General features: G+C 43.7%; 1 protein-coding gene across 3 annotated transcripts in view; it reads right to left on the reverse strand.

Moving 5' to 3' along the window:
- Nucleotides 1–2,930: 2,930 nt before the first annotated feature.
- SEPTIN7 (septin 7) overlaps nucleotides 2,931–23,456 on the reverse strand; it is a 46,277-nt gene continuing 25,751 nt past the window's right edge. For 2 of the 3 annotated variants that reach the window (XM_077303386.1, XM_077303388.1), the window contains 7 exons: nucleotides 21,646–21,742; nucleotides 20,313–20,364; nucleotides 18,966–19,091; nucleotides 11,289–11,309; nucleotides 7,294–7,429; nucleotides 5,065–5,204; nucleotides 2,931–3,947 (listed from right to left, as the gene is read on the reverse strand). In XM_077303386.1, coding sequence (XP_077159501.1) covers nucleotides 3,908–3,947; nucleotides 5,065–5,204; nucleotides 7,294–7,429; nucleotides 11,289–11,309; nucleotides 18,966–19,091; nucleotides 20,313–20,364; nucleotides 21,646–21,742 — 612 coding nt within the window. In that variant the 3' untranslated portion in view covers nucleotides 2,931–3,907. The remainder of the gene's footprint in view (nucleotides 3,948–5,064; nucleotides 5,205–7,293; nucleotides 7,430–11,288; nucleotides 11,310–18,965; nucleotides 19,092–20,312; nucleotides 20,365–21,645; nucleotides 21,743–23,456) is intronic. The other variant, XM_077303387.1, reaches the window with a different exon arrangement.

A 23,456-nucleotide genomic window follows, 5' to 3' on the forward strand; every position in this document is an offset into this window, starting at 1 on the left:
CAGGGTGTGCCAAATGGGCCATCTCCCTCCCTCCCCCTCCCCCTCTCTCTGGGCATTGTAATTTCAAGCCACTTTGTGCTCCATTGGCTACAGTGGCATCACCTCATTGGCAGCAGGGAGGAAGCCAAGGGCCAAGATTAGAGCAGTGAATGTAAACCAGGCTGAGGAATTCCAAGTAGTGGAAGACCGAGCAGGCTGGATCTCATGCCCTTTATTCCCCGCTGAATAGAAAAGGGCAACCTCCCCCCTCCCCCATGGCCATTACCACAGAAAACAAATTAACCCAAGCAAAGGTTTATTGCAACAATAAATAGTATGCTTTGGTTTGACTACTGTGCTTTAGCTTACCAGCTAACTCAAGGTCCCAGAGATCAGCCCGACCCTGACACCAATATATGCGGTTATTCTCGAGTGCGCAAAATGCACTTTGCCCATGACCAGAAGAACTGCAGTCTCTGCAAATATTCTGCCTCTCTGGACCTGGAATCCTGTGTTCCCTAAGGGCTTGCAAAGGGATTGTCTTAGCACAGTGAGGTTTGCCTTTCTCTTGAATTGCTGACTTCATTCCTATCAAACATGGCTTTTGAAACCCACAGCGGCTCCGAAATCCACTTTCCATGCTGCATTAGGGGATGCAGTCTGACTGGAACAATGCGAGGCCCACCTTGGCTTACATGGAATGTGCACCATTACAAGAATCTATGGCCTCTTTTCCTATGCCCTGTGGCTCAGATTTGCTCCCTTGAATCCTAGCTCTCTTTTGCAGTTTCTTCAGCCAAAGGAGGAAAATATCCCCCACTCACAATTCACACGTACTGTCCAGAACACAATTCACCTTAAGTAGCATTTTACTGATACCAGTGAAAAGAGGAGAATCTTTTCTTCTTCTGGGTCCAAGGCTGCTAATAGCTTCTTGCCAAGAATTCTCTTCTATGTGATGCCTTTGCCATTTGAGGTGTCGAAGGAAGGGGAAAGAAAAGAACCAGAAACTGGCAGCCGGATCTCCAGGCGTAGCCCAGGCGCTAGGCCACAAAGGCTGTTTTACTGGAGCTGCCAATTATACAACAAGCAACCAGGGATTCAGGCCTATTTCTTTCGGTGCCTGAGCTGAGGGAAAAAAGGGAGCCGGAGATGTAAGGGGAAGCAATTCTGCCAGAACTGGTAAAAATGCTCCCTGCATCCCTGCAGAGTTAAATAAAATCTGCTTTGACTCAAAGTCCCTGATAGCCCCCAAGGCTTAGAATACAGCAGATAGACTGTAGCTCGGACATATTTACAGGCATTTCCAGGGCACAGGAGATTTATGCTACTTATTGCCTCAGCAGGAGGAGTTTCTCCATCATAAAGCTTTAAAGGAGAGTCATAGAAGGCAGGAAATGCTGCCCTCTCCTGTTCACATCCTTGCAGTGCCTTATGAACGTCAGCCGGGAACCAACAGCACTTCCGAGTCTGACAGAAGTTATTCCAACATAAGCCTGCCTGAGTTAGCCTGAGGTGAGCTCTGACTTAGGAGGAACGCTTACACTGGAATAAGTGTGACCCAGCTTTGAGGAGCCACTCAACTCCTATTCTGCCTCGGATGGATCGCCATGCCAAGAAAATTTGGATTTGTGGGCCACAACACTGAGATTGGTAGGAAACTCTGATCTACAGCAGCCATTCTCAGCAGGGGCCATGTGACTCCCAGGGGGGCCACTGAGTGATAAATGTGATAGCCCAAGGGAGCCCTAGCAACTGAACTGATGAAATGTCTTGTATGTTTTTTGTCACATGATGATGTCATCCGTTCAGTCATGTCCGACCCTCGGCGTTTTCACCATACGTTTCTGTCAATGACTGCTTCTTTTAGTTGGTTCATGGTCATCCCTGTGTCAGCTTTGATCGGGTTGAGCCAGTGGATCCTGTAGTGCAGCTGTCCCCAACCCCCGGTCTGGGGACTGGTACCGGTCTGTGGATGAGTCGGTACTGGGCCGCAGCTCCTCCTTATCTTCCTCCCCGGCTCTTGCCTCAGGGGCTGCCCTGCCACTGGCTCAACTTTGGTGCTCTCCAGCAACCACCATGGCTGGGGCTCCCCCTTGGCGTGGCACTGCACAGCTGCTGCTGGCAGCGACTCCCAGTGGGCAGTGGGAAGTCAGGCGTACCAGCGGGAAAGCAAGAGGAGCAGGGGCTCAGGCGGCGGCTGCGACATCCCTCTGCAAAAGACTGCCCCCCCCCCCAGCCTCAGTAAGATTGTCAAGCGTTGACTGGTCCCCGGTGATAAAAAGGTTGGGGACCACTGCTCTAGAGTAGCCATTCTCAACTGTTTTTGGCCACGCCCTTTTAGGTCATCTAGTCCAGTGGTCCCCAACCCGCGGGCCGCGGCCCGCTGCCGGGCCATGAAGGCCTTGGCGCTGGGCCGCAGCTCTCTCTTCCTGCCCCCCTGAAGCGAGAAGCTCGCCAGGCCGCAAGCAAATCTGCCGCCGAAGCGGTCGATTAGCTCGCAGCCCGGCAAGCTTCTTGTTTCGGGAGGGGTGGAAGAGAAGCTTGCCGAGCCGCAAGCTAATCGGCCGCTTTGGCGGCCGATTTGCTGGCGGCCTGGAGGGGCTGGGAGAGGGAGCAGTGGCCGCTGGCATGGCAGCAGCGCGCACACGCGTTCGCGCCCCTGCTGGGCGCAAACGCGCGTGCGCAGCAGTCCGCGCATGCGCGTTTGCGCTGGGGCTGCCGCGTGTGCGCAGGGCCCCGGGTCGCCCTCTCCCGCCACTCCAGAGCAGCGGTCCGCGGCAACCGTAAGGTTGCGGACCACTGATCTAGTCCAACCCCCTGCACTAGGCAGGACACACAGTAATATGGGGTACTGCTCAGACAATATAATTTGTGAAGCCTAAAAGTTAAAATTAAAAAGTTAAAGCAACAAAAGCATGACTGAAATCTCGTATGCATCAGACTTCAAATATGTTACATCACAACATTGTTTATTATGTGACTTTTTACAATACAAACAAAAATACAGAAATGCAGTATATGAATACAGCTAAATGCAAAATGGTGACTTTTCTTAAGAGGTCATGATTCTCATTTCTAGTAGAAGACAGACGGCACACAGGTAGGAACATGTTGGTAGTTAACTCCACATTTCCCCCCCTAGAAATGACCTATAAATGCATTTTCCTGCTACTTACCATAAAATGTAAAAAGGGAGTTAAAGGAAAAGTTTAATTCACTGGTTCCTACCATATGAAAGAAACTACAGTCTATTTAGCAGGGCCAATATATGGGAAAATATCTAAATTATATGTCATTACAAAAATGAAGCAGTAATGAAATTCTTCTGGCTAAAGTAGTTACTAAATGAGAATAGCATATTTTAAAAGATTCAAAAAAAAAGTTGTTATAAAAAGCTTTTAGGTGCACCATAAGCCTATAAGTTTGTCTTTCCATGTGTATATTTAAACAATGGAAGTGTCAAAAATAGGGTCCACTGTGTTAGACTAAATTACATTATTATATATGCTGCACTGAATGGAATTTTTGTTTAATAATAGAAGCATAGTCATATTATATTATGGCAATGTATCCTTATGGAAAACCTTCCCAAGTCCTTGTATACTGGAATATCCTGTAAACAAATCAAACCACCAGAACATGATTGTACAACAGTAAAATGTTCTTTTGCATCAAGATGACTTTGTTTTAAGGGGGGGGGGGAGTACTTAGAACCGTTTTGTTTTCCTAAGTATACAACACCCTAAACAATTCAAGGCATCTCAATTGCCATCAAAATTAAAAACAAACAACTTTTTTTGTCATGCTGTTAAATCCATAGATATGGATACAACTGGTGTAAGATTGGTCAAAAAGATCCAACACACACTGATGTCCAGGCTGGAATATTGGCAACTAATACATAACTGGTGGTCAGGAAGTGGGTTTAAAATATCTTCCCTTTCTTCTTGTTCTTTTCCAAAGTTCTGTTTAAAAGACAGAGAGAAAGCACATCATTCATATTTAATCTTCAAACACTACTTTTTTTAACTAGCCTGGGTTTTTTTTATTATTAGGATGCCTATGTAAATCTTATGGTAGGGAACAAAGGAAAAAAGACACTTAGGCTCTCATGTTCAATGTGAGATATGCAACTGCAAATCCATGAGTAACAGCTATCTTTCAGGATGATCTGTTTATAGAGACCGACTATTCCGCTGCTAGAAAGGCTGTATATTCAACCATGACACAGACTTCTATCCAAATCACTGGTGGGGCTAAGGACAATGACATGTTTCAGAAGTTCAGGAAAACTCAAGATTTGGAAGGGACTGCCAGGGTCATTTAGTCCAACCCCCAACAGAATTCAGGAAATTCACAAGCTGTCCACCCAATTCCTTACCCAGATGATGCCTCCCCTCCAAATTCACTTTCTGATCCCAAAGTGGCATGCAAAAAAGGGTCACAAGAGCCAAGCACTGACACAATCCCTTCTGCCCACCCACTCACAATCTGCCTAAGTTCACAGAATCAGCAATTTTGTCTGCATAGAACCAAGTGAGTTTTGAATTCTGAGGCCTAAAGCTAAGACTTCCACTATATTCAAGCTTCCTTGCCTGAATGCTGATCACAGCAGGTATTCCATAAGCCAACCTATTCCCCTTTGGTTCAGTTTCATAACTTGTACCCCTATATACCACCTACATGCTTATTTGACTAGATGGTTTGTAAGAGGTTTGCTTAATTCATTCATGGGAGTCAAAGTTCTACTGATATGACAGACTTCGGAATCTAATGGCTAAAACTAGATAACACCATTTTCAGACCCTGACACATTATCATACTAAATTTCCAATCCAAAGCAGATGCAAGAGCCAGGAAGCAGTAGAGGAATTGTGCTGACAGTGGTAGCCCAAAAATATTAGGTCTGAGATGCCAGGAGAGATTGCAAGATGGAAAGGGTGGCAGGTCCAGACACACAACGGCATAGAAAACAACACAGACAAAACCCATCAGTACCCAGCAATATCCACATTTAACTCCACCTCTTACATTTGCTAAATACAAATACTGCCAGAAAGAACTACACCGACTCCTAAATACCTGGAAGAATTCTGTTGTTCCAAAATACGTTGCTGGGCTTCCCAGTTTGCTTTCTCGTCTTCAAACTGGCGGCGTTTCTCTTCCAGTTCTTTGTGTTGGGCCTCCAGGTTCTTTTTCATTTGCTCATGACGTCGCTGGAGCTAAGGAACAAGAAAGCAACACGTAGACACCTCATCAGTGCTACCTGGACTATCCTTATCCACTGTTCCTCTTATATATATTTGTGAAACAGGCCAGGGGGTGGAGACTGTCCTCCCTGTCCAAGATGGAACAGGACCAATCAGGGTCATTGGCCCTCCCTTCCTCCCTCCTTGCCTGCTCGTGTGGGTGGGGGGGAGATCCCTGTGACATGCAAAGCGCTCTCGCCACCTCACAGAGGCAGCAAGAGCTCTTGCCGGGCCCCAAGGAACTGGCCGCACCAACAGTGTATGTGTGTGTGTGTGTGTGTGGGGGGAAGGTTCCCTTCCCTAGGGCTTGGCAAGCATGGCCACGGCAACAGTGTATGTATGGGGGCCTGGCAAGTGCGGCCATGGGAATGGTGGTGGTGGTCGGGGGGGGGGGAAGGTTCCCTTCCCTAGGACCCAGCAAGCGCGGCTGCAGCAACGGTGGTGGTGGGGGAAGGTTCCCTTCCCTAGGGCCGGGCAAGCGCTCTTGCAGCCTCACAGAGGCGGCAAGAACGCTTGGCGGGCCCCAGGGAGGCAGCCGCAGTGCCAGCGGCCTGCGGGGGCCTTTCAAAGCCCATTCTTATGAACGGGATTTGCAGCTAGTTCCAAAATAATTCAACTTCTGGACTTGCTGCTCCATAAAGTTTGCAGGGCACAAACGAAACCTGCTTATTTGTTGGAAATCCAGAGTGAGGTATTATTTTGCCAGAGATGGAAACCTGCACCTGAGAAGCCCAGCAGCAAATTATCTGAAGAATATTAAAGAAGCATCCCTCTCAACGTGTTTAACCATAACTGCACTCAGATCTTGTACTCAACTCTTCCTGCTTTATGGCCTAGTTTAACTTCTGAACCTTTTGTTTGTTTGCTTTTTATTCAACTACTTCATTACTCTGCCTATCCAGTATTAAGCTTCCCTGCACACAAACAATAGCTTTTCAAAAGTACTCTCTTGAGTTGGCCAAAACCATGCTTTCAACTGGCATTCGTTTGGTCTCATGCTTTGAGGTAGAATTATTACACAACCCTTGGAATTAGTTGCCAGTTAAAATCACCAATCGAATCAAGTTAACAAATTCAGTTTATTTGGATCGCATCTAGTAAATGGAGATTATTTGATACAAATGAAACTGGTTACCTTGCCTGGATTAGAGATTTGCAAATGGACACAAGAACAAGGCACTCTTACAAATGTGTAAGAATGGTGTTCTGTAATCCAAACTGACTGTGATTTAATAAAGCCAGTGTAATAAATCCCATTCAGCACAAGCAGGGATGAACTGCAACGAACCCCCCCCCCCCCAAAAAAAAAAAAACAGTTCTGCCTTTCAACCCCCTCCCTCCCCGAGACGGGAGGGGGAGAAGGACTTCTTGCCTGCCCAGCCAGGCTGACACCAATACAACTTGGCTGGGTGTTGTGGTCTTCACTGCTGGCCCATCAGGAAAAGAACTTGTGGTCATAATGGGCAACCTGCCCCTGAGCACAAGTCACATCAATGTAACAAAAAACTGTTTTAAGAGCAAAATCAATCCCATGAAACCCACACTCCCAGTTTGGTGTAGTGGTTAGGAGTGCGGGCTTCTAATCTGGCATTCTGGGTTTGATTCTGCACTCCCCCACATGCAGCCAGCTGGGTGACCCTGAGCTTCCCACGGTGCTGATAAAGCTGTTCTGACCAAGCAGTGATATCAGGGCTCTCTCACCCACCTCACAGGGTGCATGTTGTGGGGAGAGGAAAGGGAAGGCGACTGTAAGCCACTTTGAGCCTCCTTCGGGTAGAGAAAAGCGGCATATAAGAACCAACTCTTCTTCTTCTTCAATGTGACAGGTTGCTGTGAACAGTGCAGCTATAGCACACTGGTCACACAAGCAACAGGGTCATGTTACCAATCCTCATGTACACTTACAAGACCTCATCTGTTTCCTCTGGGAACTTATTTATTCCTGATCATCTCCTGAGTGGTATACTCAGCGTGCAGGAAACTTCGGGGGCAACACCTTATTTTTAATTACAATCCTTGCTTCATCCAGAAGACGGTAAGCTCCACTGTGCACTGGATTTACCTCCGCTTCAGAGTCCTTCAGCTTCTGAACTTTTTCTTTGACCTTCATTTCAAAGACCTGCTCCATTTCCATCTCCATTTTCTTCATCTTCGCCACGTGCTCTCTCCGTTCTTCTTCCATTTGGGCCAGAGGGCTCCTGCCACAAACCAGAGCAGGGAGATGGTTATTCCATGGAGAAAATTTGCTTGGCTAGTCAGTTGGGAGGCAACAGGGAAACACTGAAAGGGGGCAAGCAACAATCTAACAGGGAAGGACTCCTAAAAGTAAGAGGTGCCTAAAAAATTCATGACAGTGATCAAATGCTTTCCCCGTCATGGGAATGCCTTGTACACTTAAGCTGATGCAAATATCTCGTTCACAAAGGGAGGACGGAGGAGGGAATGTGCTCCACTGGCAACACTACAATTTCCAGGAAAGGGCACACTGTGAAAGGGGGAAGAAATCACACATGGTGAACTTTTAATACCACAGATTTGGTGCACATGTGATGGGACGAGCTCAGGCAACAATATACTGTGAGCTAATACGTCAAGAATGTCAGACCAGGGGTAGTCAACCTGTGGTCCTCCAGATGTCCATGGACTACAATTCCCATGAGCCCCAATCAGCAAATTGTAGTCCATGGACATCTGGAGGACCACAGGTTGACTACCCCTGTGTTAGACGACAGAATGCTGTCTCTGTGAGGGAGGCTTAAACTTCTGATTTATTAAACCATGTTTTATAAAAAATTCTAGAATGTATTGCCCTTGTATCTTTGTGTTGGCTCAGTGGCTTGGGGAACAAAACATTTTCTAGTCCAATTTCTAAGGGTGAGGCGAAAAGTCACTTCGGCCATGGGACAGGAGAAGAACTAGGAATGGGTCCCGGGATGCAGGGAAGTTAAGTGACAGCAAACCCAGAGGAAAGGAGGCTGAAGGAACGATGCAGTGAAAACAATGGAGCGAGAAAGCTAGAAGGAATGGGGCCTTGCACTATTGGCAGGAAGAATATCAGCAGCCAAGGGAGGTCTGAGGAATGTGGACCAGGGAGCCAAAGGAGCACAGTGTTGCTAGGTCATGATCTACACCCTGAAAGAGAAATTCTGGAAGTTGTGATATCTCTTGTCTCTGCAGCACTAGGGCCTGGCAACTCTTCGCCTAATAGAGTGATGAGGAGAACCAATAAACAGCAAGCTGGTTTTCACACTGGTTTCCTAAGAACAGCCAACTGGCCAGTAGAGGTTCCACAGGGAGACAATTCTCTGGGTAGCTCTTGTCACTGCTGTGAATACAGAGGCATTAGCCATGGCAGCAGAACATCCACACAACAACTTTTGCTGCACTTTCCTTGCCTCAGCCCCCAACAGCCACAGTTGCCCCCTCCCCCAATACCATTATAGCTTAGCTTGGCAGAAATGTCCTAGTTCCCATCTTTTTTGATGTAAAATCTTTAACCCTTTGTTATACAGCAAATGTGCAATCTGTGCCTTTCTCGAAAATTTCTGTAGCAAAAAGGGCTAGAGATATTTTAAAGAAGAGACAATTGGGAACTTGCAACAGAACGGTTGGAACTCTTCTTGCAGCTCTAACTGTGTGTTAGTAAAGTTGGAATACAGGCCGGATCTGTAATTTAAATGGCTTGCTGAATTCAAAATCCCATGTTGATGCAAGAGTTAGATTCCATTCCCCATAGCTAACGGAATTCCTAACACACAGCGGGCTTCAACACCAGAAACTAACTGAAGTTACAGGCTACACATGCCACAATCTGATCACATCAATACAGTCTGAGAAGGGAATTAAGTGGCGATGTGCCCAACAAGACAAGTGCATTGCAGACGTATGTTTACCAACACTTGCCTTCATGCAATGCAAAATGGGGGAGGTGGGGAGGGAAGGAGGTATCGGATAAATAAGATGCAACTAGCAGAACCAACCTTCACTTTACCACCTGGGATCAAGCTAAACAGATGCTAACATTTTTACAGTATTACTTTAAAAAAATGGCATTACTGTAGAACCTCAGGCAGCAAAGTTGCAAGTAAACGTTTTCAAAATTATGCAGACATAAGGAGAAGGCAGAAATATCTCACTGTAAAGCTACAGGCAATACTATGATAGCTAGGACACTTCTTCACTGACATGAAAGCAGCACACTTGACTGCAATAAAGACACTGGAGGAAAGTACCACAGTTTCTCAGCGTCACGGCTAAAATATATATTCCTCCAGCCCTGACACAGCAGGTATTTGAAAGAGCTGTCCTCTGGTAGGAGCAGAGAAAAACGGTAATGACTCACAGCAAAACATGCAACCTTCTAAGTTCTTCATCCAGTTGGCATAGTTCACAAAAGCAAGGAACCCTGTTTAGGGAGCTCGGGACGTGACAGGAGAGAGAGCTGAAAGGATGATGGGGAGAAGGAATGGCAGACCAAGTCAAAAGGTTCACAAGGGAATCCAGCCGGATAGAACAGGGGAGTGACTGAGAACTAGAAGGACACGGAACACACTGACAATTCCAGGAAAGAACTTCTGTCTGTGAGTTCATAGGTATGAGGCTCAGTTGTAATAACAGTATTTAACCCAAGCTCAGGTGTTTTTTGTAAAAATGTAGGGAGCAAAACTTACAGCTGTAATTAAAATGGGCTCTGTTCGAAATAGCTGGTGCCTATATGGAGATGGGCCAACTTCATGGTAGTTTATTTTAGTTTGCAAAGAAAGGTCTCGTCCTGCCCAGGGCTATTGCTAATGCAGCCATTACTATCAGTGGAACCCAACAAGCATTTTAACAAAATGATTCTTATAAGAATGATAGGCTCATAAACTACAAAGAAGAGACTTTTCAGGGCATGAAAAAAATGCAGAATCCCACTGGTTTCAAGACAGCAAATTTCAGCACCACTCAAAAATTTTTCAAAGCGGTTACATCTCCATTAAAGGAAAACTTAAGGGAGAACGACAGAATTGGACACTTGCAGATCTCAGTGTTCAGATGTTTTCTAAAATATAGTAGTCTAAGTTCTTCCAACAGAACTGAATTCCCACAACCTGAAGAATGGGTGACTATTTCTCCTGACTGCCCCCCCCCCCCCAGACGCACACCAGAAGTCCTTGCTTTCTGTTCTTGAGGGTCTCCTGACCTTGCAAGAACAAATTAGAGATGGGAAATCTAGCAGGAGGTAGCAGGAATTGGACGGGGAGGAAATCTTGTTCTGCAAGGTTTGTCACGAAGAGAAGTCTGCCAGAGGGATGGATGCACTGCAACATCTCCCAGATCCCCAACGTTCTCAGAGCAAATGGATTTTAAATAGGATAGCTGGGAGACAGCAGGTCAAATTAAACACTGTACCGCCCGTTCAATCATTCCGTTCTCCCTGTGATGAGAGGCAGGGGTGTGTCTAGACCAGGGGTAGTCAAACTGCAGCCCTCCAGATGTCTATGAACTACAATTGCCATGAGCCCCAGGGATTCATGGGAATTGTAGTCCATGGACATCTGGAGGGCTGCAGTTTGACTACCCCTGGCAGCCAAGCTGACAGTTCTCTCTGGAATGTCGCACCTGATCAAACTGGAAAATGAGCCTCTGTAAGCCATTTATATAAAAGCATGCGATCATATCTACATTTTTGCCTTCTCTGCTTAGCACTCGGATATGATCGTGCTCTTGCAACTACCTGCAACTTCAGAGGCAAGAAATGAAAACAACAAGTTCCTGAAGAGCATTTCACGCATAATCAATGTACTTATATTTACTAAAAGGCAGCAAACTGTGTGGGTTGTGTATCCAATAACCGCTCAAGTGACCGTCTGTCTTCCTTGTGAATGAGAGTGCTTTTTGTATTTGTCACTAAAAATATTTAATGTTAGGTATGCTTTAGAATAAAAACATTAAAGCAAAACAAATGCAAGAGGCTGGAAATAAAATGTAAAAATTACACTTAACATGGAAAGCCTTATTTTGTTAAAGCTTTTTTTCCCCCGTTATGTCTTTTAAAAATTTTAAATGACCACTTACATGCCTTCAACTGTGTCAAATCTAAAAAACAAAAAATACAGATGCTTAGCATGCTTAAATAAAACCACAAAAATTAAAAAGCAGTAATCTTTTTTAAAAAGCAAACTCATTATGGACTTGAAGCTACTTAAGGCTTGGATGCTCCACAGAAGCAAAATTTTCACTGTAAAGTGACAGATGGTTAGTTTAAGCCCGTTAAGGTTTATTTTCAGTGTCCAGTTAGTCAGTGCCACACAATTAATGCAGACCGGATGTGCAAAGCTTCCAAGAACAATTTACCCCTGCTGCAAAAGTATGCAAATAAGCAATGCAGGCTCTTTAAGCTGGAGTTTAAATATTTTAGTGACCTTCATTTTGCTACTTTTCCTCTAAGCATACAGTGATTCCTAACTCTTTCTAGGCCTATGCTAGACTGTATATTCAAAATGAAATAAATAAGCACCCTTTAACTGGCCAGCAGAGGCATCACAAGAAGCTGTTCATTAAAAAAGAAAAAAAGTAGCACTCAGTATAATTAAGCTCAGATGATCACATGGCAACTATTAGTTTTTCTGCATTTCACAGATTCTTCTAACGTTATAAAACCATTCAAACAATTTGATTTTGAAGCCCTGCAACTATAACTGTCTCTGGAAAATGCTGAACTACCGGCTGGGTAGGACTGGTGTCATCACTGGAGGTTGGGTCGCACGGGAGGGGAGGTGCTGCCCCACCTGAACATCGACCTATGGCCTGGCCCACAAAGGGTCGTCCCCAATGTGGACCAGAGTGCCACACTGATTGGGGAGCAGATTGGAACAAGGTTGCTATGAAGAGGAAAGAGCAAGAAAAAAGGTTCCTCCCATGGAAATGGAAGGGTTGTATCTTGGGAAGTTCACACAGTTTGAAAGAATACTCTGCCTGTACAGATGGAGATATAAAGGAATGATGACAAGATATCTGTCAGTTACTCTGTCATCCTTTCTTTTCTTACATGTCTCATCCATGAAGGAAGAAAGAGGACAAGACCTTTGAAAGACTAGTCTTGTAACCTAGACCTATGGCTAGGGTTAAGGTTCTTACATGTCTATGCAAAGCAATGGAAGAGATTACGGATGTGGATGAGCAATCAGTTATGTGCCTGGCTGCATTGAGTTGAGGCTCAGATAAGCCTAAGGGCCTCTGTTTGCAGAAGTCTGGCAAGTGTTTCTTGGCATATCTTTTCCCAGAAATAAGAACTGATACTTCCTCATTATTGCTTCATAATTGCTAATATGGAATGCCAATGCCTATGAGATGCAAACCTTCCTGCCCTCTTGCTGTGGAAGACACAAAGGCTGGTTTGGCCTAAATATTTTTAGCAGTATCAAGTGTTCCTTGCATGATTGGGAAGGCCACTGGGCCGATGATTTCAGAGCGTAAAACTTCGAATAAAGGTAAAGGTAGCCCTGTGCAAGCACCAAGTCATGCCTGACCCTTGGGGTGACGCCCTCTAGCGTTTTCTTAGCAGACTCAATACATTCCCTTCCCCAGTCATTACTTAGAATGCTAGGTTTTATAGATGTTGGAACAGTGCGATTCACCTGTATTTCAAGAGATTTTTCCATTTACACCTGTTGCTCAGTATAAAGGCCTAAGTCTTTCCGTTGAGAAATAGTAGTCTCCTCAAAGACTACTTCTGATGGTGAAGGTTTGGAGACAACGTGGAAATTGGATTCAGACTCATGTTCACTTTCAACATATGGTTCCAAAGACAGGCCCTGGTTTCCCTGAGATTCATCTGGTTTATTCGGTCATTCAGATGGAGGCTTTGGTTCTTAGTGGGAGTGGAGATGGTGACTGTAGTAATGGTGGTAGAAGTTGTGATAATATTCACAGTGACAAGGGGATCTGTGCAAAGAGTAATGGAACTGATGATGAGGATTATGGCTATAGTGATAGGAATGGTCTTACCCTGGGTGTGAGATGACAGTGATTCTCAACTATGGGTATACAACTGCTCTAAACTCCAGCTAAAGAGGCAAAGGGGGAAGTGTCTAGAACTTCAAAAAGACTGGGAAGTGGTTTGTCCAATGGAAAGTGAGTGATGGAGTCTCTGAAACCAGCAGTGGAACTGAGACTTTGGCTGCAGGCACCTGGAATCAACAAAGTAGACTTCTCGGGTGACTTGGACTTAGCCAAAGACAATGCTAATCTTCTTGAGACACTTTGCCTTGATTGGCTTTCTTTGCAGGCGGCTCTGACTGAGTGTGAGGTTGAACTGAAGTCAAAGGTCGAACCAAGTCTAGGTCTACAATTGAAGCCGGTGGTACCAAAGTCACAAGACTCTTGGCCTTTTTCACTCGTTAGCTGTCGATTACATTATACCCTTAAGTGAGATTTTCTGTAATACAGCTTTTAGCTGGGAGGGTCTTTAGTTCTGGATCTTCAGCATAAATTGCTTACAGACTTAAGATGTTATGTGTTTCACTGCGACACAGGAGGCACAAAATGGGTGCATAAGACTGGGCCATCTTGATTCCACATAAAGTCTTTGAAGAAACATGGTTAAGCCCAATTCTTCTGAAAAGTACTGATAGCCAGATCTGAATCAATGGCATCTTTGAAATTCTTCAGGTACTGGAATGAAGTAATCCAACATCCTACACTGGGGGCAAAACAAGAACCAAGGGAGGTGCTCTCTCTTTTTATACATGCAGTGGGTGGGAACACACGGCTTTAGAAAAACTGCAGCCAGGCTATGCATGCACAGTACCCATGGTGGACTACACAAAAGCCACAATGATGAAACAAAGTATTTCTTATCTCAAGCAGAAAAGAATTCAAGCCATTGATAATACAGATTAGAGCCTTCGTATGACTCAAAAGCGTTTGTTTAATTTTTTATATTACAATCCGACAACAAATTTGGACAACATGAATAATTCTTCCACGCTTTATTTCTATCTTTGCACAGCAACAATTGCAGCCCAAAATTTTGCTGCTGTCAATGTAATGACAAAATCCTGCGTTGAGCAGGGGGTTGGACTAGATGGCCTGTATGGCCCCTTCCAACTCTAAGATTCTATGATTCTAAGTAAACCAGAGAGGAGAAAAAAGTATCAGAAATAATCAACAGACAAATGCAGAGATCTCTCAGAGGGGACACCAGCACACAATCTAAAAGAATGTGAGACAGAAGTTTTGACTTTTGATTGCTCCAGATCCACAGAGGAACAATTCTTCTAAGTAGGTTATTCCTTGGAATCTATCCAGCAAAACAGTGAGAAGCATTTAACGTAGCCATGACAAAAACCCTCCAATATTTAGGAACAGTAAATTGGTAAAAAGATGACAGAGGTACAATGCCAAAAAAACCTCCATGGAATATAGTCTATGAGCCATGTCAAAGGCCAGCTGGCAATCTAACGCCTTCTGTGCTCTATCCAGGGAACATCTAGCAATTGACAATAGAAATGTAGGGGCCAGCCATAAAATATACATTCAAGATTAAAGTTCCATTGTAACACACAACAATCAGAAAATGAAAGAAAACCAGAAGCTTCCTCAGAAAACAAAACCTTCTAGGATAGATGGAAAGCCAACTTCTGAGCATGGCATTCTACTGATCCAAGGACCACTGCCAATTAGGGTTTGGCGCTTCGGTGCCCGATTGTTCCCGATGCAACCAGCGCCGTGCCAGGGGGAGGAGAGGCATGGGTGTCAGCGTGCCAGCGGGCTTATACATGCAGGTGCGGAGCTCCGCACCTGCATGTGTGTGCCCGCCAGCGCGCTGACGCCTGTGCATCCCCCCACCCCACCCCCATGGCGCAACGCTGGATTCAGCAGGAGCGACCGGCCGCTTCAGGCGCCGAAGTGCCCAACCCTACTTCCAATCAGAGAACCATACAGGCAACACTTCGGGGAACTCCATTAATTTTCTGAAGAAAAGTATCCTAAGGGTGACCAATAGAACTATCTACTCCAATAATCCAAACAGCTGCGCCATACTGAAGTTGTGACTTTAGCCCTAAAAACTTGAATTCCTTCAGGAACAAACTGGTCTGAGACAAAAAAGGAAAGAAATGACATGCAACCACAGAGGAACCAGCTGCAGAGAGTAGGGAATACTCTTTATGGGTCCTCCACTAGTAGCATAACTGAGATGCCTGATGAACTGGCCAAATATCCCTCAAAGAAAATTGTCTGAAACAAGCAGATGTCAAGAATTTCCCAATAACTTTAGATTTGTTGAAGGGGTAGGACGAAATCCAACCACAAGTAACGCCTTGATTGATTAAGATATATTGAAGGGCAACGGCATTTGTATTAACTGATCTTGAGCATGGGCCCATCTGTACATTCTATATGGTTTTCTGTGAACCTGAAACAATGATAATGCTCTAATTCTAGAAAATGTGATTAGTGTCCCCTCTCCCCCATCCATGCACCCAGTTTCTATGATAATTAAGCAACATCTTCTGGCACTGAGACATACTGGCACTGAGGCATATTGTTCTTCTGTTATGACTGTCTTGTTATTGTTCAATTTACCATGTTATTTGTACTGTTTTTCTCCAGTTCCATGTACACTGCCCTGAGCCTCAGGGGAGGACGGTAGGTAGGTAAGTAGATAAATATATAAATACGCCAGAACTAGAATTTATGAAGTAAATGGCAGCGAGAAGGTGGAACAAGCTCCGAAAAAGAAGAAGGAAAGGGCCTTATTTGTGATCAATATACAAGTCACGGATTCCTGTAAATACTGATCTCCCAAGCATTTTGTCTAACATACGTGACAGAGTACAGATCGCCTACTGTAGTAAGGAATCCAGAATACCAGCTCTCTATGGGCCAAATTAGGCATGACAGTGTCCTGCAGGTCAGAATGGTGGACGCCCACACCATTTTAAAGTGATATTAAAATGTGGCAGCATTGGGGGACATTATGGCATTTGAAAAGTTTGGGGAGGAGGCAAGAATGCCTCAGCCTGCTGTGGACCAATTAGGATTAGGCCCTCACTGCATTTTTAAATCACTTTAAAATGGCAGTGATATTCACGGATAGGACTCGTGTACACTGTTGCATCTAGTATTGCACTGCATGAGAGAGGTTCAAGGTTAATTTTCAAACACAAAATTGTGGAAGTTGCAGAAAAACAAAATGAAATACCTTAGATGGGTACAGATTTTTTGCATTCCTCATCCTTTGCACATGCAGACTTTAGTAACAGAAGAGGAATTATCCTGTAAATCTAATTACCATCTTTGCAGTAAACAACTGTGACACATCAGTTACATGCTCTCTAAATCAACACAACGGAACACACTGGCAAGATATTTAATCTAATTTACAAATATAAATCTGTGCAATATACAGACTAGCTCTTTACTACTTAAAATGCAGATTAAATTCCTCTACCACAAAAGAACAGAGTCCAATAATACCTCAATCTAAAAAAAAAATCAGTTTTTAATTTCATTCTATATAAGTCTTTGGCATAATGAAAACAGATTTCCACCTCTGAGAAAATTTAACCTATTGAATATACAAATAAAGTAGATGTGTCAATGAAGCAGCAGCAAGTTTATAATGCAAACTGTTACCACATATATCCAAGCATCCATAAGAATTATCATGAGACTGAAACATAAACATCTTTTGCTCCATACTGCCTGGCTTCATTTTCAGACAATCCGTCCCCTTACCTCATGCACTTGTTCAAAACAGAATCAAGCAAAATCAAGCTGCAAAACCACACTGACAATACCTTATTCCAGATCAGTAAAGATCACTAGTAGGAGCTCCTTAATACTGAAGAGCAATGTGCATCAAGTTGTACAACACAGGACAATTCCTATGGCACCAAAAAAAAATCAATTCATGGCAGCACCGTATAGACCTACTCATTTTGTATGGGCTCAGAGATAGCAAAGGCCACTCAAAAGCCCAATATGATCAACTGGGAAATATTTCTTGGTGTATACCATCCACTCAAACAAAAAACTTGTCGAACTGCCAAATCTGCCTGCAAGCTGGGACAGAATTATCCAAAAACCCTATGCCTGAATTCATGCCACACACTAAGTCACACTAAAACTCCAGTTTGAGAGGCCAAAACATAGTTTGCTTGTCATGACCCCCTCAACACCTACAAAGTGCAATCTGTTTACAGTTTTCAAACAAACTGACCCTGCTCTGCATGCCTAGAGTTGTGCTGCGACTGAAGTTTCCCCGATCAACAAAAAACACCTGGTATCTAAAAACAATTATCTGAACAGGTTGTTCAGTAGTACTTTTTACAAGAGAAAGATACCCCTAACTACTAGTAGTACTTTGGTTCATACATCACCATTAGCTGCCCTGGCACAACAGGGGAACAGATGGGCACCCCTCTTTACTCCACTGTACACTTTAAAGCAGTGGTTCCCAACCTTTTTATCACCGGGGACCAGTCAACGCTTGACAATTTTACTGAGGCCCGGGGGGGGGGGTAGTCTTTTGCTGAGGGACGTCGCCGCCTGAGCCCCTGCTCCACTTGCTTTCCCGCCGGCGCCCCTGATTTCCCACCGCCTGCTGGAGGGCGCTGCCAGCATCAGCTGCACAGTGCCACGCTGAGGGGGAGCCCCAGCCATGGCAGCCGCCAGAGAGCACCAAAGGTGAGCCGGTGGCAGAGTGGCAGGGCAGCCCTGGAGGCGGCAGCTGGGGAGGAGGACAAGGAGCTGCGGCCCGGTACCGACTGATCCAAGGACTGGTCCCGGTCTCCGGACTGGGGGTTGGGGACGACTGCTTTAAAGGATGTGTGACTTTGGACCTCCCAGCTACACCAGATCATGAGAATGACTACCTTGAACAATTTGCCCCCCCAACCTTCTGTAAGAGGAAGAGAATGTGAAGGATCATTTGTGCAAGTGGTTATCTGTGTGGATGCCCTAGTTCGTGAGTTTTTTGATGTGTAAGGTGGAGAGGGTAGGGGCACCTCTTGTTAAGTAAAAAGCACGACATGATCTCCATGAAGAAAACAGATTTAATGTGCAAACGTCAGCTCTCTTTTCATTCTGTCAGCAGCCAGAGGATAAATCAGCTCAGTTATTTCAAATCTTGCAGTGGAATATATGTTATTAGACATGAAGATGTCATGGGATTTGTTCTGTTCGCTACAAAAGACTAACACAGCTGGAAGTCTCAAAACACTGCTGCAAGAGCTCATAAACCAGGTTCTCATTTTAATTTCAAACATCCTAACAGAAATGTAATAATTATTAAAAATAATAATAAAATCCAAATACCTGTGGTAACACACAGTGTTCTAAAGGAGAACACGTTCCACACATGAAATATAATCTTGGAATGAATTATTTCAATCATGCTAGACCACTGTTCTTCTCTGAAAAGAGTGAGATAATGAACTGATGGACAGCCAACTTCCACTTTCCTATTTGGCCTTCAAGCCTCCAGAAAAAAACCTAGAAAAGCAACTCACTGTCCAAAGGGGGAAGTAAATGCATTTTCAAAGGTGTGGGGATCACTGAAACCGCAGGCAACATCAATGAGTACAAGTTCACCAAGTCACCTACACTGTAGGTCCTACAGCACTCACTGCACGTTTAAATCCAATGTCAAGATAAGCATCGAAAGAGATCGTCTCGGTGTTGCAGCATCCCTTAAAGATTCCACTCAGTGATGAAATGTACGGTGCCACCACCGTTGTCACTTACTTTGTTAGCTGCCCTTTGTTCTTGTTGTTGTCCACCCCGTTGTATGTGACCGCTGCCAATTTCCTGCTTCTGTAGTTCTCATAGTGGACATTATTGGTGACGTCCTTCAAGTCTTGCATGTGAGTTCTGTTTTTTAAAAAAGGGAGGATGTCAGCAACTTTTCCTTCCTGGAATGATTAAATATCGACCGAACATCACTGACTTTAATGAAGAAAAAAACAATTATTGGCATGGGCATTTAGGTTCTGAAATATAAAATGCACAAGTGTGTAACTGCAGCGACTTACTGTACTTAACGGGGGGGGGGGGGAGGCAATTGTTTGATTACCTAAAAATTCAGCATATTTATAAATATCCCCAGTGCGCAGGATACAGTGGTATTTTTCTGATGTGCTTAAGATACATATTTCAATTTAGATTCATGCCCAATGCAGAAACACTTCCCAATTTCATAACTGAACCCTAAGCACATTTCAAAGAATGAACTGTCAAAGGGTGACTTTAGGATCACCGTAAAGTTATAGGTTTCAGGTATCAGGTACAAAAGTTAAAATGGAGAAGTTCCAGTTTACAACACATCCCATAAGCCGTCATTAATTCCAATACTGAGACATCCAGAAGTTACTTTTCCTTTGCTTGCACTTTTGTTTGGGAACTCTTCTTTTACAGTTCAAAATCATTAAAAAATAAACTCAGAATGTTATACTTTCCCACCGACAATCCTATTACTGTTAAACACAGTTCAGAAACCCACCAAAAGAATATGCAGATTACAAATCTTCCTTCTTTTGTTGTCTTTTGCTCTTTTGTCATCTGCACCTTTAAAATCAATAAAGTTTTATTCAAGGTATGAGCTTTCGTGTGCACAAGCACACCTTGAATAAAAATGTGTTGGTGATAAGGGGGCCGCTGTACTCTACATTTGTTCTGCTACTTCAGACCACTTGAAGCTGTTCTGTCATGTTATCCAAAGACAATTACAATACCCTGGCTTCTGGAGATTTAGTGAAGGCATTAGACTCCCCCCCCCCCCCATATTCATGAGGCCTCCTAGCACACTGGTAACTAGTCTTCTGAAAAGCTCTGGCAGTCTTAAAAGATATTCGCACTGCCAGCGAGGGCAGAAGACTTGTGGCAGCTTCTGCTGCTGCCATCTGTACTTTATGAGAGCAAAAATAGATGTGCCATGAAAGCACCACGCTGATCTTGCAAAAATATTTTAAATATCCTCTTACAAAGTAAGGAAAGGAAAGCATGCAATATTGGGGACCACTCAGTGGGAACAGGGCAGGTATGGTTTTTTTAATGGCGAGGCTCCCTCCCACTTTGGAAAAAGCGTTTACTTGCCTTATCAACATGTTCCTGAGAATTGTGAAGTCACAGTGCTCGCCATTTTCAACTGCAAAAGAAAAATGTTGCGTTTTAAGTCCTCTGCCGAACAAAAAGGAAATTTGTCAGTGGGGGAGGGAAGGAAAGACACACATAAACACACACATCCAGAAGCTTCCATTTACCACTGCTGCTGCTGCTGGCTTGGAAGAAAAGCGACACCAGAAGAGAATGGGGCAACTACCCACCAGTATTGACACTAGGGGTGTGCGCTTAGGCTCAGCTAGGCCACCTCGGCAATTACCGAAGCCCGAGGCGGCCAGCGCCATGGCGCAGAGAGAAGGGGCGGTGGCCGTGCGCCAGCTGGCGGCCGCACATAGCTGCCGTGCAGCTGCCCCTCCTACGTGCTATTTCAGTGATCACTGAGGCAACTGAATTGAGCCGAAGTGCACAACCCTAATTGATGCTTTATTCTAATGATACAATAAATTCTTATTTACCTTGCATAAGTTAAAATGAAGTATCACACAGCTGCCTCAACAAGGCCAAAGGGAAAAAAAATGATCACAGCATTCTGGGCTGTTCATTGCAACCAAACTTAGAAGATGTTAGGAATTTAGAACTGCATTCAGGTTAATCCAAGATTCTGTAACGTGAATCACTCTGGCTTTAAGATCCCACAGATTGGATACTTTACATTGTATTGTCATATTTGCAAATTTCCACAATTTGAATAACTTTTTAGAGAAGTACTTCAGCCATAATCTGTTACAAAAAAAACCCTTTGTAGCAAGAGCAGCTATAAGAAAATGATCAAGAGGATCTTCTTTACTGGACTAACGTAAATTTTTCAGCTGATGATGAAAGAAAAAATCACATAGAGTTAGATTGCTGGCTATGCCTTCCTGCAAAAGTGACATTTTATCTAGGCCATCCACACATGGAAGGTAATCATGGAAGTTTTACTGACGCATCCAAATGAATCATTTTATTTATTTTTTCTTATATTTTGACTTTTAGCCTCCCGCTCCTGAAAACCAGCTCATGGCAGGTTACAAACAATTATGATTCCATTTGTTGTTCTTCCACCATCCTTTGACCATCATGGATGGACCACAGCCAGAGAGTCCCCCCCCCCCGGTTATTCCAAACTGGTCAGTTTCTAGGTCCTAAAAAGAGATGAGGAATGCCCTTCTCTAGCCACAAGCAGAACTTACAGTGGTTCCCACACCCCTGAAGCCACTTAATCTGGAATGAATGTGCTCAGTCATTTGTTCCAAAGTAAGGCGTTTCAAAGCTGTCGCTTAACCACTTTACTGCCCAATGGCAGTACACAATCTCCCTTTCTTACCTTCTGCAACTCCCCAAGGATACTGCCTTCCCCTAACTCTCTTGCCGTTGACTTCAATGATAGTGTTGCTACCTACTACAGCAAGAGGTAAACGGTCCTACAAGACAGAAAAAGTTACAGGTCAATAGCTACAGTTTAAGTGTTCAAAATGGATAAGCATGAAAGACATTTCTGTAACATTTTTGAGGGGAGCCATGATCTCAAATTTGATTCCTGGCATCTCCTTTCAAAAGGGTGGGTGGGTCTCAGGCTACAGGCATGGGAGAGACCACAGCTAGAAACTAGACTATGTAGGCTAGGACAGGCCAGAAGTCCAATTCCATCTAGTACAACTCCATATAGTTTGTCAATTCCCTTGTTTTATCGGTTTTAAGTTCTTCATATCAGTCCTGCCACCCATTCACCCATATATCCGCAAGAGCAAAAGAGAAGTGAAAAAATTTATTACCATTATATCCAAAGCAACACTCCCTTTACCTGCCCTTAAGGACAACTAAACTGATGAGCAAAAGCAGGCGGCGGTTGAACTTCCAGCACAGCTGAACTTTATTTATTCTTCTAATGGAACAGCAGTCTTTATTGGCTGCCATTTTAAGATATTAAGAGAATCCAGATCAACTTCCTGCTTCTCCGTTTGAAAGTGCATGACTGGGTTCCATTAGTGAGCCATGCTTTGAACCAACACTCCAAAACACATGGAAGCCTCAGAATTCTGTCTGAATTTGTACTAGATACTAGACAATTTGGGAATACCTGCATTACCCCAAACCTCTGCTGGTTTAAATGATAACTTTCTGCTCTGTATCTTTTAAAAAAAATCTATAATTTCCCGTCTTCAGCAACTTTTCAACACAAGATTTTGCATACTGGTTAATTATTAATTAATTAATGTATAATTTGATCTATATCCCGCCTCTCTTGATTGAGTTGTCTCGAGGCAGCTTACAATAAAACAATGTACCCCACAAAACTCCATAAAATATTAAAACCCACAATTTCCATACAAACTCTAATTCAACAGAGGGCAGAAAAAAATCAACAATTGTCCTCTATTCCAGTCAGCTAGTCCAACCTTCCGCTGACTTTGCCTACTTATATTAAGGATGTAAAGATAATACTGGGGTTTCTTTTGCTCCTTATGTAGAAAAATATTATCAAAAAAGATGTTCAGGTTACCTTCTACAATCGAGAACGGTGTTTTTAGTACCTGAAATCTAAGACAGTGGCAGTTTACTACTCAGGGGGCTCCACTAGCCTGGGATATCCATTAATTATCATTTATCTACATTTTGAAATTTCAGGATATCAGCCACAAGGGGGTGTCATAGACTCTCTATAGCCTTTAAAAACTTTAGGCATCCTTCAAAGAGCTACAAAGCATCCAGTAGGTTGAAAATATCGTATCCTTTGTGAGATTATAGAGCAGAATTTTATGATTCAAATAAAAGTATTTTAATACACCACTTGGATATTGACTATCTTATTTGAAGTTCTAATGTGCTTCTTCATCCATTTCAGTACGGAAAATAGTTCTTTATGTTTTAACACGTCTTTTTATTTTAGAGTTCCACTTTTCCTAATTTTACAACAAAAAATCTCTCTGCTGTACAGAGACAGAATTAAATTCTGATCATTCACCATTTATTTTATTGCTATTCAAACAAATGTTTTAGGGAAATCTGCCAAATTAATTAGTTATGCCCTATGAAGTACTACAGACAATGGGAATTTTAAGGTCTTCCCATGAGTTATATAACAGTGCTCAATAGGAACAGCCAGTTTTTCAGAGATCATGACCCAAAATTAATTTT

Source organism: Paroedura picta, chromosome 11, assembly GCF_049243985.1.
Source record: "Paroedura picta isolate Pp20150507F chromosome 11, Ppicta_v3.0, whole genome shotgun sequence".
Classification (NCBI taxonomy): domain Eukaryota; kingdom Metazoa; phylum Chordata; class Lepidosauria; order Squamata; family Gekkonidae; genus Paroedura; species Paroedura picta.